The 16,518-nt window shown below is 40.1% G+C and overlaps 2 protein-coding genes across 4 annotated transcripts in view; both read right to left on the bottom strand.

Moving 5' to 3' along the window:
* Nucleotides 1–15,184, bottom strand: part of PLA2R1 (phospholipase A2 receptor 1) — a 45,055-nt gene extending 29,871 nt beyond the window's left edge. For 2 of the 3 annotated variants that reach the window (XM_054636761.2, XM_077181516.1), the window contains exons 1-4: nt 7,143–7,362; nt 3,811–4,194; nt 1,391–1,558; nt 131–304 (exon numbers count right to left, since the gene is read on the bottom strand). In XM_054636761.2, the coding sequence (XP_054492736.2) occupies nt 131–304; nt 1,391–1,558; nt 3,811–4,194; nt 7,143–7,263 (847 nt within the window). In that variant the 5' untranslated portion in view covers nt 7,264–7,362. Of the gene's footprint in view, nt 1–130; nt 305–1,390; nt 1,559–3,810; nt 4,195–7,142; nt 7,363–14,961 lie in introns of those variants that run through there. The other variant, XM_077181517.1, reaches the window with a different exon arrangement.
* Nucleotides 15,185–15,350: 166 nt separating this feature from the next.
* Nucleotides 15,351–16,518, bottom strand: part of ITGB6 (integrin subunit beta 6) — a 47,428-nt gene continuing 46,260 nt past the window's right edge. The window contains exon 18 of the mRNA XM_054636352.2: nt 15,351–15,602. Coding sequence (XP_054492327.1) covers nt 15,501–15,602 — 102 coding nt within the window. The 3' untranslated portion in view covers nt 15,351–15,500. The remainder of the gene's footprint in view (nt 15,603–16,518) is intronic.

The raw sequence follows: 16,518 nt of genomic DNA, 5'->3' as shown, positions 1-16,518 counted from the left end.
CAGCCCCACAAGCAGCAATGGGAGAGACATCACACAGGGTATTAGGCTTCAAAACTTACCCCTTTGCACAGGTAAGGAGGAAATCTAACTACAGGTTTCCTACAAGGTGCCCAGAGCAATGTCTACTCACTGCTTAAGTTACTTATGTAGTCCTGCTCCTCGGGGCTGGTGACACTGAGCAGGTCCCCTCCTTGCAGCTGGCAGGCAGCCCGAGCCTCAGGCCAGCTCAGCACAGACGCCAGGTTGAACTGGTAGCAGATGTGTGTCTTGGGGTTCTTCTTCCAAAAGATGTCACAGCCACTCTCTATTCAAAAACAGATTTGTCACCAGCTGCCCAAGACTCCAAACCAATCAGAAACACAACACCTTGAAAAATTTAATTAATTAATGACATCAGCATCCCAAAGGAAGCACAATTGTGATCACCTCTTCTGTTACTTAGTTAACACAAATAGGAAAATAAGGCACTAATGAAATAAAATGTTGCTCCAAATTTCATATGGTAGATAAAACACTCAGGAGCTGATCTGCAGCTGATGGTGATTTTCACAACTCCCTTGAAGTCAACACAGCTACATTTTAATTCATTCTGGCTAATCATTTGTTTCTAAAGCTGAACGTTGAAATATTCAAACTGTGAACACCTCACCGAACTTGTGGCAACACTCACTGGATCTCCTTGGTCGTTCTACCCAAGAGAATAAACTTTAATTAAAATGGATAAGCAAGGCTACAAATACTATCTATTTTAAAGGCTGCCCAGAAGTACTCACTACAAAGACACATTTACAGCTGTTTTCAAGATGCTTTGGAACACAGATCTGAAATGCAGCTTGAGCAGGAAGGGCTTTTCCAAACCACTTCTACTGATAGAAGACACTATTGCTTACTTACACAAGAAGCTGAAATATACACAAAGATTATACATCCAAAATTTTTTCAACAGCAAGTATTTTTAAAGCTGTTGCTTTCTAGTATTTTAGGCCCAAGACATATCCAAGCAGTGCACAGAAGAAAAGGAATGTGCCAGATGCAAGGCAGTCCAAGCAGAAGGTTACTTTGCAAGAGCAGTCCTTAGGTAAGGTGTTCCACATAAGCTGCCTGTGTATCACTAGGACAGAGGGCTTTGGCTGCAGGGTAAGGCCAGTGGACCCACAATAAGGTCCTTCTGCTGGTCCTTCTGCTGGTTTTGCTGCTGTGATGAGGACTTTGAGTCTCAAAGGTCAAACAATAAAATATAACAGATTTGCTAAAGATCTTCCTTTGTTCTTTTTAAAAAGACATTCCCTTCTAACAGAAGAGATGTAATCCAAAACCAGACCGTGTCCTAGTATTACTAATAAAGAACCAACTCATGGAGGGGGGAGAGAGAAGACAAGCAACATCTTACCAGCATTTGGGCAAAACCCCCATTTTTCATCTTGTTCATAGTGAGTTGTTGTGGCACACCACTCAAATTCCTTTCCATCTCTGGTACACTCATAATACCACTTGTTGTTATATTTAAATGGAAAAACGCATGGAAAACCAAAAGAATTTCCAAGCAAGGTGTATGTTTCTGGAAAAGAAAAGCAGAGATTAGAAGAACGCAGCCCACAGAAATTTTTTTTGCCCCCATATGTCATTATTCCTGTATTTAGCAGCAGTGATAAAATTAAAATGTCTAAAATTACTTTTAAATTTTAATTCATAATTGATAACAGCATTACAAGTGTGAGCAGCATAATTTCAGTAAATAAAATGTGGAAATAAGAGCTTATGAAATTTGTCACCATGAGGTGCATTCCTGTAACTTACTCCATTAACAAAAAAAAATCCCCAAACAAAACCACAACCCCCAAAATCCGATCAATTAACACAAAGTCTGCATCTACATTTCAGAACAACCACATAAAACAACAATTAGTTATATCAGTACACACTCAGATGCAAATTCTACTTATTTATTAGTTTATGACAGAAGAGTAATTTAACATTATTCCCCTGCTTCTCCCACTCTTTATAAAGTGGATTTCTAATGTGTTTTCCACTCTCTTTGTCATTCTTTGGGAAAGGAAATGTATAAGACAAAGGAATATTAAATAGACTTTTTAGTTTTCATCCTGTGGAGAATAATAACGTAGCTAAAGAATTGATGCTCCATACATTGGTTTCCACAATCAATGCCTAAAAAATATTTAAATATTTTCCTACTGTACTTTGAGGACCAAAATATTGAGAGAATGCAATGCAATTGAAAGCTGTAAAAGCTTTACCTCACTGAGTGCCTCCTAAACCTCAGAGCTTCTAAAAAAGGTCAAAGAACCACAATCACTCTTTGAATGAAATTGTTTATCAAAGATTCCACATTGATAGCTTTAAGACCAAAGTCCTTCAACTACAGAACCAATACATACTGCCAGGTTCCTAGAGGTTTCTAGAATTAATGGCTGGCTGTGCACTTATAAAAGAGCAGTTTACACATTGTAAATCCCCTTCTGATGTGAATGAACAGAAAATACAAGGAACAAGTAAAAAAATAAATCAGGATTGCTTTTCTGTCTGCCTGCTACCATGCTGCCAGCTACAGAGGGATTATCTCAGTCCTGGCAAGAAACCAAATTCAATTGCTACAGACCTCTTACCACAGTTACATATATTTTAATTTTTTTTTTTTTTGAAGGTAGCTATCCCTCACACCCCTTGCTTGGTGGACTAACAGGCTGGCTTGAGCCTTTGCATGTGGGTAAGGAGGTATTTGCATTGTAGTAGAAGGTGGAAAACAGAACCTGAAAGAGATTTTGCCAACACAATTCAACACTTTGGTCCTAAAACTAGGCTAGAAGTACCTGCCTAATGCTGATCCTCTCCTCACCTCTCTGAGAGGTTGCAGTAATAGGGCTAAACCAGGTCTACTTTCATCTCACTGTGTGTACACGGCAAATGTGTATGACTTTTCATGGGTTTATATCTTTTCTGTCTGGTCTTAAGTATGAATTCCATTAGGTTTTAAAAAAGAGGCTGGGCACTGTAGTACTTTCCCAGTTATCACAGGTCTCAAAGAAGGAGTTTGGTGAGAGCAGAGGCTGAGCTACATCTACAGGGGAAACCACTAAGACCAGATCTGGAACCCAAACACCCAGTTCAAGAGGGGAAAATCAACAACTTCAGTCTGAGACAGTGTGCAAATATCAGGCCTCTCCCTCTTACAGAAATGCTGAGGAAGGGGACAAGGTTCAGGCTGTCTGTTGCTGTTTGAAGTCAGTGGGTTTATCTTAGTCCTTAAACCTAGAAAACTGTTCAGGTCTGCAGACCTGGATCTTGATGTACATTCTTACACCTTAGCTGAACAGCTACACACTAGCTGAACAGCGGGATTTATCAAACTTCTGATCTCTGTTTCAAAGTTTGGCACATTCAGAGTCCAGGTGCAAAATGTGGCACACACTGGTCCATGCACACTGCAATTACAGACTGATTTTCAGTGACAGGAACTCCAAATAATTTCTTATCTCTCTTTCGGTTTATCTGATAATGGAAGATGCAGCACAGGCAACAGCAAATCCTTAGTAACCCTTTTAATTTTACAGGTGATTTGAAATGAGCATTTCCTGGTTTGGAAGGATACTGGTGGGTGTGGGGGTCAATTTAACAAAAGAATATCAATTGTGTGGTATGCTCATCTCAACCACTGCACATAAAAAACCCCACAAACTTTGAGGCCCAAACTGCAATAGAGACTGGAAGGGATCATAAGCACCTGATCTCCCTCCAACAGAACTTCTGAAACTTTTTCCATCTAACACTTCTATGACAAAGTTTTATTCTTACCTTGGAATGGGTGTTCACAAAGGTCTTCATCATAGGACATATACTGTTTCCATTGACAAGTAGATTTCTTTTTGGCCACAATATATTTACTGTTTTCAACTGCTAATTTGAACTCTGACACACCAACTAACTCTTTTCCATCACAGTTCCACCACAATGAGTATTGGGTTGAATCACATTCAAGCATGGTTAGAGGCTGCTCTGGTTTGCTGATGTTCAGCCCCAGACATGTGCTGCTGCCTATGTTGAAAAGACGACGATTGGACACCCATTTCCATAACATCTTTTCTGAGAGCTGACCACAGTCTTCCAGAACAAGGCCAGCTCTGTCCACTTTAATGCACAAGCTGGAAGTTTCACTCTGGATAATAAATATTCCTTTATCTGCAAGGGGAAGAAAACACAACAAACTTTCAGTCTGTAGAATTCTGCAATTGATTAAATATTATTAAAAGACAGATGTTTTAATTGCAGCTACTTAGGAAGAAAACTGAAAATATCCATCAGAATAACTGACACTCCAAAAAACTAAGGAGTACTGGTCTAATTTTACTGCCAGCTGATTTTTGTAAACATTGCTACTTGCAAGCTCACAAAAATAAAACCAGATAATACTTCTCAAGCTGGATAGCCAAAAATAACCTCAAACAAAAACAAGAGGTGCCCAAAAGCATCAGTCACGTTTAAAGAAAAAAGCCACTGCTCACCAAGACAGTAAAGGTCACAGTAATGGAGAAAAGGTTTAAGTAATACAACAAGTCATGCTATATACTGCAAAATGATTCCCAGTCCAGATGGGAGAATGCAATTAAAGTAAAATATAAATATTTTAAGACTGACATTGCCATATTCATTCTTTACTCTGCAACTACAGAGAAAGAAAGAAAATGAGTTGCATTGTCAACAGACACAGGAATAGCAGGACTTATCTATGCCATTAGAACTGGTGGCCAAGGGTTAAAGTATGCCTTTCCTATTTGATACATATTGTTCAGCCATCTGTGACTACCCTCCACAAGAGCAGATGTTGTGGAGCTAGCCTGACATCCCAGATTTTTTGGAATCAAATAGAAATTCACTGGAATATGTGACATCATGTTGTAAGTATGTGAAAAAAGTCAGCTGTTTAATGTCTTGGGAGCAAAAGTTTAACTGATCATATAGACTGAAAAAAAGAGGGCAGCTGAAGAACTGGAAATCAGCAAAATGTAAGCCTGCAACAGCTCAGCTACTTGATTCACTCAGAAATCCAATGGTAAAAACCCAAGGAGTTCTGCTCACATTATATGTGAGATATTTTATGCATCAGGAGATTGTGTTGAGAACCTGAGCAGCACCTCCGTTCTGCCTTCAAATTTTACAGTGATAATTTCTGGCATGCATATTTTCAAGTTTCTGTAGTTCACTACACCTAACATACTGAAGCACTAAATATGACAATAAAAAATCCCTCTCAAATTGGCACAGCCCACAAATGAATTATGAGATGCAGAGGACCACTCAGATGCTAAGTTTAGTGCATAGAGCTTAGGTGTGGCCCTAAAAAAGGAAGATGTTTCAAGCAGCACCATAACAGTGCTGTCTAACAACCACACAGGAGATCAGCTCTTCAATATAACGTGCATACAACAAGCAAAACAGAGAGGATATGGATTATGGAGAGGTTTTTGGTCACAGATTCTGCATAGAACACATTATGACTTACAGAGAGGTGGCACCGCAGATTGTGGCACTGCTAAGAGTGGCTGTTTCCCCTCTAGCTATAGAGACTGGCAGTCTGATGGAGCAGGAGCAAGCCCTTCTGACTGGCAGCTGGTGAAAACCAGTGAAGTTTTGCAGTTTGTACTGGTTTCACCCTTCTTATCCAACCCACTCCTCCACAGGCAACACAGGTGTCTCTATTTACGTGGCCAGAAGTTTCTGCCTCTCATACTATGGGTATGTCTTTTCCACAGCAGTCTTATCTTTGCTGAGCAGAAAATACACTGTTAATTTGCTAGGTAACTAAAAACTGGGATATTAGCACTAGTAAACCCTGATTAATAAGGTTAATTCACCAGGATACTGGGATCCACATGTAGATTGTGAGTTTGAGGAAGTTTATCTATATCCACAGCATGCAGCATCTCCCAAACAGCATCTTCCTGGGGTGGGGGAAGCAAGACCACAACCCAGAGGTGAAGGATTCTCAACCTTTGAAAGCCTTTATCTGTAAGGCCCTTAAGAGTTGCAGTAACTGCTGAGAAAAGATAAAGTTCTTTCCCAGTGTACACAAGTAACCCATCTGGATGATCTCTGTGAAAAACGTCCCTTTTTCATTCTGGGGCAACTTGTGCCAAGAACAGCCAGACCATAATTCTTGAGCCCCCCTCCAAATGTGGTTTCCTTTCCCCACATACAAAATGCAATTGGCAAGAGAGCTGTGCTTGCTTGCCTGAAGACTGCCAGGAAACAGCCAGCTCACCACAGAAGTAAGACATGAGAGATGGCAGGCTCAGTGACAGCTCCATGAGCTCCAGCTCAGCTCTAAGTGGGGCAATGAGACAACTGGAGCAACATCAAGCCTGGGAATGTCTCCAGGCTCACCTTTTCTGAGCTTGCAAGGCTACACCATTCATTTCACAGCTGCTCGCACAGATGGGTTTTGTTACAAAGCTCCTGGTGTCAGGGAGAGGTCTGTGCCCAAAGTCCTGCAGCTGAAGAGCTGACACGGAGCTCTGTGGGCCCAGAGGACTCCAAGAGGAAAGGAGATAATCTATGCTTTAGAAAATGAATGGGTGAAGGGGAGTCTTAAGAACAGATCCACTTCTCTGCATATGTGCCCCTCCACACAAGGACAAGGTGACAAGAAACCTATTCCCAGAGAGAAGCCTGGAGCTGATGTTCAGCCGCAGATGAAGAGCTAATTGCTGACCAGCACCTCCAAGTTCCTGTTTACTTGGGCTCAACACAGCTAATCGGGAATAAACGGCTGTAACAAACCTAGGCGAACAAGATAGCTTCATTTCCTTCCTCCTCACCTCCCATTTCCTTCCCTCCAAAGAAGCAAAGAGAATTGCTTATGTGATAATAAAGGAAGTATCAGGGATTTATTGGAAATGAGAATAAAACTATCGCTATTCTCTCCGGGTGCACGGAGGGCAGCGGAAAAAGGAGCAGTGAGGACGCCAAGCAGAGCCAGCGGGGCGGCCCCCGGCCCCTCGTCCCGGGGCGCCCGGCGGTGCCGCTCGGCGGCAGGCTCGGAACGCCCGGGACTCGGGGCTGTGCCCGGGGCCCCCGCCCGCCGCGCCGCTCCGCTCCCCACCCCCGGGCCACCCCGAGGCGTCACTCACTCCGCAGGGAAGGCACCGCGTCCTGGCCGAGGGCGGCGGCGCCGTGGCCGCCCAGCAGCAGCAGCAGCAGCAGCAGGAGGAGGAGGCAGCCGGCCAGGAGCCGCAGCCGCACCGCCGGCATCGCCCCGGCGCTGCGCCCGCCCGCTGCTGCCCCGCTCCGCTCCGCTCAGCCCCGGGAGCGGAGCCGGCGGCCCGGCCCCGGGGAGGGCAGAGCGGCGATCCCACCCCGGCGGCGAAGGAGGGGCGGCCCCGGGGGCGGCCCGCGGGCTTCCCCCGAGAGGCTGCGGGGAAGGTCCCGCCGGGAAATGCCGCTCGTGCAGCTCGGGCCGTCTGCCTACGTCAAAACTGTGGATTCGCATGGACAAAATACTCTGTAATGACTTTATTTTCCATCTGAAAACACCTACTTTCTTTTACCTGTACCCCAAGTACTTTTATCTTAAAAAGAACCAGAAAACACATAGAGACATTGGCGGTGGGAGGCCACCGTCAGCACGCTCCGTGCTCCCAGGTTCGCTCTTCTGTACCTGAACTGTCCCCGACCCCACTTGGAGACTTGTTTTTTGCTAGGTCAGCTTTGACTTCGAAGTCATTTTATGTTTGGGCATGGGGAAAAAGAATTGCCATCTTCCATTTTGTTCGTCTCTGTATTCAGAATATTTGCAAGAGCTGCCCCCCTTGGGCTGAGTTGTTCAGTCTTGCAGAGTCAAAAGCAGAACCTCTTGGATAAAAATAGAGTAAGGGAATCCACAGGACTGTTTATTTTTAATCTGCAAAAAGCATGTTTCTGGTGTCTTCTTTATGCATAGCGGACAAGTAAGTACATAAACATGTACATAAGTGTAAAATATATAGATGCAGTGCTGGAATTGAGACTGTTCCCCCCCATGTCTAATTCAATCATGATAGAAGGATGGAAAAGAGAAGCCTCTGGGCTTGGGGAAACTTCTTTCTGTTTGTTGGTAGAAGAAGGACTTGAGAAGCAAGAGAAAATAAACACTTAGAAAGAAGTAGATAAGTGGAAGAGTTTCTCCCCATTTAACAAATGATAGAAGTGTCTGACAGAGCAAACAGCAGGAAATACAGCTGCAGAAGCTGGTCTCGAGTGATCTGCCTTTGCAAGGCAGAAGGGCTGTAACTCTCAGGGGGTTGTGGTGTCACTCTTCTCAGGAAAGCTGCAGCCTTCTGGAATTTTCAGATTCTGGGAGACAAGCTTGTTAATGAGCCCTTTATGAAATCAGGTCATTCAGACCTGTCTACATCTCTTCAGAACTGTTTGGCCACTGCTTTGAGTACTGAGCTCCATAAAAGGGCTCTCTTGCTGGGTCACACTGAGGAATTCAGCTCTGTTCATGATAGAACAGTTAAAAGTAATAGTGCCAGAGAGCAAAAATGAGGCTGCTGCGGGAAGGAGTCACACTTCAAGTGGATTTTTCTGCTGATTTCAGCAAGATCAAAGTAATCACATTCTAATTATGTATTCCTAATCATTATCTTATCAAAGTATTTTGTAAATATTTTGCTAAATGCAAATTAGCAATCTTATTAATTCTAAGTAGTTTTATTGCTATTTTTACTTGCTATCGACTTCTTTCTCTTTGAATAAACAGCTTTTTAGTGTCCTCAATCTATTTTGTTCTCACCAAACTGGTAAATCCTTTCTAGTGCATACTGACCTGGCTATTTATAGCTAAGGTATACTTATTAATTTAAAATAATAAGAATTCTTGGCTGGAATAATGGCTTGTAGATCCAACATGACTGGCAACATTTTCTGAAGTAAAATCGATAGCAGTTAATAATACCTTGCTCATTAAATTGTATAATTTTCCAATTTTTGGGGATGGGGCATTCAGGTTGGAGGCTTTGTCTGTCTTTTTTAAGGCATTTGCTGTATTGATTTGGCTTCTTTATTTTATTTTCTGTCTGGAACCCACTTTCTGTAAATATTTTTTCTTCATTTCTTTGTTAATGGCCTGTTCTCTTCCTTATTGTGCATACACATATACATATGTAGATATATATATTTATATACACATATGAACTTGTTTGAGCTTTGCTATTTAGGTACTCTCCACAAATGTTAATTCCTTCCCCTGTCTTTTCTTAGACTTCACCTTCTGTGTGAGATCTATACAAAGATATGAATCCAGTGCATGTTCATGATCTGCATCCACAAATAAAAGCCATCATTAGATTCACACTAATTCAATTTCCTTACAAACCCATTGCTTTTGCAAGGCACAGATCCACTGTGTCATGTGTTCAGCACCTCCTTACACAGTAATTTGTGCTCATAATCTGGAGTCTGAAGACAGGTCTCATTTTTTCCCCAATCAGCCAGAATGGGAATACCAAACCAGAGAGCACCTAGGAAGAAAAAGAAGGCCCAAAATTCCTTGCACTAGCAGTGCCCAGCAATCCATAATTACATCTTTTTTGGAGGCACTGTCCAACATCTTATTTGGATCTGAAAAATGACAGTTCCTAGACATCCTGAATCCACCCCAGCAGCCTTGGGCTGAGGCTGGTGCTAAGCAGAGAGCTGTGGAATGAGGCACAATGTCTTGGCAGTTCTGTGTTCCCCTTGGCATGCCTTTTGTAGCTGTAGTGTGCTTGGAGCTCTGGACATTGTGGCTTTCTGAACCCTAACTGTAGGTATAACTCTAGGCTGAGCAGCACATTCCCCTTCCCTTTCCCTTATAAGTTTTTCTTTTTACCCCAGAGACAAAACTACTCTCATTTATCAGCTCTTCCAGTCATGTTACAACTGGATATAGTCACTACAGGCACTGCTCCCACCTTCCCTACCTCCTCTGACACATCCCAGCCATGACCAGTGCCACCCTTTTTCCCTTCTGCATCCCCCCTGTGTGTTTCTATCACACCACTCCAGTCTCCCATGCTCCCAGGCAATTGCTGCATCCACCAGGCTCTGCAGTTTCTGTCCCTGTCAGCTCACCTGGGTAAACTCAACCTTACAGAACAGCCTGTACTGGCCAGTTTCAGGTTAAGTCAAATCCCCAGTTGTAAATTGCCACTTTTATGTTCATTTGTCAGAATGTGGGTTTTTTTTCCCGAAATGTGACTTTTTAGCTTTATTTGTTAGCCAGTTAGCTTAGGCTAGAAACTTATTTTTTAAAGGGAAAAACTCCTTTAAAGGATGACAAGAGCATTTCTATGAGTTTATGCTTCTAAATTCTGCTAAATAGCAGCAGCTCTTTCACAGGCATGAAATGGAGAGAGTTACTGCCTATGTGACTCTTAACTGTGCCACAAGAGCCATTCCCAGGTGAACTTTTACCTCTCCAAGCCCTCCATCCCTCTTCCCCCAGTAAATGCTCACTTGGCACAAGTCTGGGATAGTTTGTTATAGTATATGATTCAGTAATAGATAGAAATTTTATTTTTACTATAAATCTAGCATGTCAGACTGGCTGTTGATTGGCAGTTATATCAAATTCAATACAGGCAGATATTCATGTAGTTCATTTGATATGGCATTAAGGGAAAAAATCCAATATTTAAATACTTGCAATAAAACATAAATGGTTAATGGGGCCAGAGCTGCCTCTGGCCTATCCCTCTTTGTTTCTCAAAGCCTTTCTTCACCTTATCCTTTCCATTTGAGATCCTTGGCAAAACTATACCTGCTGTGCCATTCATCCTTCAATGTAACACAGTCATTTTTTGACATTCTTTTTAGTACTGTTGCTGTGAAATCAACAGAAAAATGAAGCAGTTTTTGCAAAGATTTGCCAACAAAAGAATGCCTAATGTGTTCCCAAAATAAAGCTATTAATATTACACTCTAGATTTACTAGAAGACTCTGAACAACTCAGGAAGAACAGACAACCACTAACAAAGTACTATCAGTCTAGTTGGAAAGAAACTTGACTGGGTGTAACACTTGGAACAAATATATATGCTTGCAGAAATTCTAGGACATAATGTTTGCTCAGTGCTGACATGATTTCACAGGTTGGGAGAGGGTGTGCCTTTGCACCTTGTACACTCCTTCCCACAAGAGCTGATCATGTTTTCTCAGCCATGCTTACATGCTCCAAAATTAGACTCCAAAATCCCACAGCTAATATAAAATACTTACTGTGTTCATTAGAGAGTATATGCATGGGGAAACCCAAAGAAATTTACTTTGCCTCTTTCATTAACCAATTTCTTCTTAGGTGAAATAATCCTTCTGTTAGATACCTTACTTTGTATTCAATAAAAATGAGTAGACAGATTTTTTTGTTATCTTCAATATTTTGCTTTCTAGTAAATCAGATATATAGTCAGTCTCATACCAGAGGATTTATGAACCAGCATTCAGGAAAGGGGTAAGGAGAAAATATGCATTTTGCTGTGTATTTCCAAAAAGATATTGCTGCTGTTACCCTGACAGAATGGGTAGATCTTTAGCTTTAAGTAACTTGTGCTATTTAGAAATCTGTACAAAAGAATCATAGAATGGTTTGGGCTGGAAGAGAACTTAAAGATCATCTAGTTCTAAAGAAAGAAAGAATGACATATGTCATCAATCAGTGTTCCAGAAATAGGGTGTTACAACATTCATCCATTAAGTCATTTCCTTGAAAAGTAAAAGGATCCCAAATGAAAAAAATCTAGACATTAAATTTCATATGCTGTCTTTTAAAGTGGGGAGGAAAAGAATTTCTAAGGTATGCCAAAGTGTAAAAAATTTGCTAAGATTTGTGAATACATGTGAAAACAGTGATAACAACACAGGCTAAAATGGGAAATGAAGAATGAACAAAAAAAACCCTTATTATAAAATGATTCAATTTTACAATCTTTATTCATGGTCAAATAACTCCTTTTTACACAAACAAGTTGAATAATTTACTGGTTTCTTTCAAATAGATGAAGCTAAAATTTGTCTCTTTTTATTTTTTGATTGTATATAGTGTGATAAGTTTTGGGGGCCAATAACTCTGTTATACACACTGGATAACAAACTTGAACTTTTACATAAAGGCAGATGAAGCATGAATATTGCACTTGACACCCAAGTCTTGTATCCCAGGCTCATTACCCACTAGTTACATTACAAAACAAACTTGAATGCAATCTGGACATTTACAATACAAATTATCATGCACCTTTTATTAATAAAATGAAGAATTATCCATTTAACATACATTACTGAAATTACTATTCTATACGGTGTATGAGATATACAAACACCATAAAATTACTGATGATTGTTCTTTTATTCAATTTAATTCATTAATGAATAGAAGTATTACTATTAAAAAAATGTTTTGGCCAATCTCAAGGTCCAGCCTCAGGTCAAAACAGTGTTTGTGAAAACAACAGAAAGATTTTTTCATCCCACTTACAACACACAAACTCACTTATAGCTTGGTAGAGGAAAAAAATTTAGAAAGAGAAAAATATGAACTTTGATAAAAATTCTACAAGATGAAAATGATATAGTTAAAAAAAAGGGATGAATACCACACTTGTTTCGAGGGTGAATGCCAAGTGAGATCTTCAAAGTTCTTGAAATGTGGGAGTTTAGTCAAAACCGTTAATGCTGTTAAAGGATGGCTCATATGTATGAGTCGAGTTGATATCCCTCAATAATAGAAACCTTCCTCACCAAGTCCTTCTATTTTCTCTCTTCTGATGAATTCTTAATTGTTTGAGTGATTTCCATCCAGACAATATGGAAGGTGCACAGAAAATTTATGGTACAGTCAGTCACAGCAGGGAAACTGCAAATCATCCTGCCTGGCTCCTGTACATCTTTGATAGTTTGGAGAGAGATTGTTAGGAGGAGCAATTGGACTGTAAATATAACAACTTAGATCTCTGATGATGATCAGAAGACACAAGTGATGGGAAGAGGGTGAGAAGGTTTGTGAAATGAGATCTTCTGTAGGAACAGGGAATGTAGAGCACCAAGCATTTGATATGAAATGCAAACACCACTTTGTCATTAACTTTTGAAGGCTGACATATGTTGGAATATTGAAATGGGCAGCCTACAGGAGAGGCTTTCAGCCCTAATAGTGAGAAGCAAAATCAGATCTCAGAAACAGAACTTAAAAGGCATTTAATAAACAGTATAGATTTTTATTACTTGAAAAGTAATAAAAATATTTTAATTTCTTTCAGAGAAAGTTTATGATTTGATATTTCTACGTGAGAAATAAAAGAGTAACAGATAACCTACATGGGTAAAATCCAGATTTCCCTAGTCCCTTAGGCAACCCTCACCCAAGTGGAATCTGAGCAGATTCAGGGGCCAGCTTTGCATGCCATGAGTTTACCCATGTGCCAGGAAAACAGGATTTGGTCCCACGTGTAACTTGTACTGACATCTGTGGGAGTCCAGTGGTTGGAAGGACCACAGATGTGAGCCCTTATCTGTGCAGTTTCCACTGTGAGATATGCAGGAATACCAGAACACAGATGTGAATCTGTTCCAGTTTAGTCACAGCCATCATTTCCATCACACTGCTGTAATTTTGGTGGTTCTAGCATCACCTTCTTTCCAAAGGCATCTGATACTATTTCTTTTTGCACAGATATATGTATATAGGTTCTAATGCACTAATAGACAATATTAACCAGTTTGTTTAAACAAAGCAATCTTTGTAAACCAAAACTAATAGTTTCACTGAAACTAGATTCACATCTGTAGCCATTGACTCCAGTAGGCTTTGGATCAGGCCCTAAAACAGGCATGGGTCAGAGCTAGCTAATATACCAGTCTCAATTCCAGAAATTGTGGAGGATATGGAGACTGAAGTTGCACAGACTTGGTAAATATTTATAACAAAATGGACATCAACTTTTTCAGATCAAATACATTCAGATCTATACTTTTTTGGATCAAACTCCCTATTTACCTTAGGGAATTAATGTGATCATTTATAACAGTGCCAAAGTACCTTTGATTTCTAAGTCTTCATTTCTAAGTACCTTCATATACACATTTTGACCATCAGTTTCAGAGTGGCAAAAAATGCAGCTGAAAAGTGATGTTAAAAAATAAAGTTCATTATTGTTACCTTAAAGTACTCCAATGTTGTACTTTTTCTTAGCCAGCATGTTAGTTGCTTTTATACTTTCTTTATCCAGATCTGTGCATGCTAACAGATTACAATTAAAAATTGCAGATCATTTGTTATTAGCTAAAATGGAGATTTAAAAGTCCTCATTAACATAATGGAAATGAATATTAAGTGAAATCCATAGATATTTTTGTTGTTTAGTTTGAGGGGAAAAAAACCAAACCAAGCCTAAAACCAAACAACTTAGCCCAAAAGTACTGAATATGTTATTGTGCACAAGAATAAGCAGTTTGGCTGTTGGGCATTGAAAGAACCTCACAACTATGGACATATCACAAAAAAGTACTGTCTTTGTGTGTGGTAATAAACCTTTTGTGTGAATATTTCTGCATGAAAAGGGCTCCTGAGCCACTTTGTGTGATGGCCCAGCATGTGAGGTGTATTGTGAGCACCCAAATAATTTACAGGATATAAATGGTGAAATGGAGTTCTGCTAATCCTCTGGTTTAAAAGTGTGTCAACTGGAGTCTCTAATTTACAAATATTTATCTTTTTCTCTATATCCTTTTTACTAGATTTAAAAGGAAAAAAAAAAAGCAGTCTGGAGCAGAAAACAACTGCAAGTGAATAAGGCTTGATTGGCTTGATTTAACCTTCCCTGAGATAATCCAGGGCTAGGTCCTTACAGAACATCAAAGAGCAACAAGGAAAAGAAAGAGAGAAATGGGACAAGAAAGAAGAATTAGAGAAGAAATGTTTCTGTATAACTTACATTTACAGAAGACAGGTAATATCACTACTTTTTTTTTTTTTCTGGTTTTTCTGGAGAAACTATTCAGTCACGCAGGTGATATCCTCAGTAGTTTAAACTGCATTCATGAAAAAACAATGATTTCTAAATTTAAACCAGCCCACAAAATAGACAGGTACAAATACATTCCTATACACTAATTTATGAGATTGTGTGTATGAACAAAGCAGTATAAAGTTCACTGTATATATCTAATTTAACAAAAAATAAGCTTACATGATAATTTAGAATCCTCAATATTAAAGACAAAATTAAAATTATTTTTATGCCATTTTTTAAGACGGGGGCTGTAACAATAAAGGGTCATTTAAAAAAATACTTCTATTAACCCTTACTACTAATATGTTATCTTTATTTGTCCCAACACAAGATATATATTTTCTAACAGAATGGTTATACCACTACAACTTGTAAACAAATATCCCATAATCAGCTGAGAACAAACAAGTTTAGATTTAGATTTCCTGACAGTAAAACTTAAGTTTGTAGTGTTGGAGGTGCTAATAGAAGTCTGCAGCCATGGGTCTTTTATGCATATCTTGATTCTTGTAAGTCACATTTTTAAAAGTGGTTGTTGAGCCTCTGTATAGTGGATTTGTTTCCTAAAGAACAAAAAACAAAAACAAACAAACAAAAACCCAAACAAAAACAGATTAAATGGGAGTCACACAATGTTTGTATAGAAGTAATGTATCTTTGAGGATTTTAGAATAGCTTTTGGTAGCTCACTTGTGTTCCAAGCCACTGAAATCCAGACTGATCTGAACTCAGGCAGCACAAAGCAGCCTGGGCTCAGCAACATGCTTCCCTTCACATCAGTCTCACAGATTAAAGTAATGCACATCATCAAACAATACCTCATCAAATGTGTCCCATAACATTTGTGTATCAAAGCTGGCAGATAGACCTTTATAAAACCATAGAGAGTGTCTCAGCAGTTGGACATTTCTTGTCATGGTGCTCTTGTCACATACAATACCTACTGTGTGCTGGGAGAAGGGCAAGTCTCACCTGAGCTTTCCATCCTGGCCTCTCACCAGTCACTCCCTATCCTTTCCTCTTGTGACAGAAAAAAAAAAGAAAATGCTTCTACCAACTGTATCCTTCCCTTCTTACCATACCCAGCTCTCCTGAAGGATCAAAAAAACATTCTCAGGTGGCCTTGCCTGTAAGTTAGGGATTTGTCCCAGGTCAAAAGCTGAAAGGCTGACAGTGCCCATTCTTGGAAAAAGTTGCAATCGCAGGACTTTGTAGGAGAGTGGAGCTGTGTGAGCACATTTTCTGCTTGCTCGACATGCTTTTTTTGAAAATATCCTCAGAAGCCCTAAAGCTTTTGCAAAAGAGCAAGAAAGTCAAGGGCAGAAAGGAAAGAAGAAAAGGGAACATGTGGTGCAAGCTTACATTAGGCGCCCAGAGCTATAGATAGGAAACAAGGCCTGGATTTCTCTGTCCTTTCCCCTGCATTTGGGACAGTTCCATTCACTTCTGCTTGGTGGGAGTGGGCTTGGATCATGACAG

Source organism: Agelaius phoeniceus, chromosome 7 (genome assembly GCF_051311805.1).
Source record: "Agelaius phoeniceus isolate bAgePho1 chromosome 7, bAgePho1.hap1, whole genome shotgun sequence".
Classification (NCBI taxonomy): Eukaryota; Metazoa; Chordata; class Aves; order Passeriformes; family Icteridae; genus Agelaius; species Agelaius phoeniceus.
The sequence above is the reverse complement of the archived record's forward strand: the minus strand, read 5'-3'. Positions and strand labels throughout refer to the sequence as shown.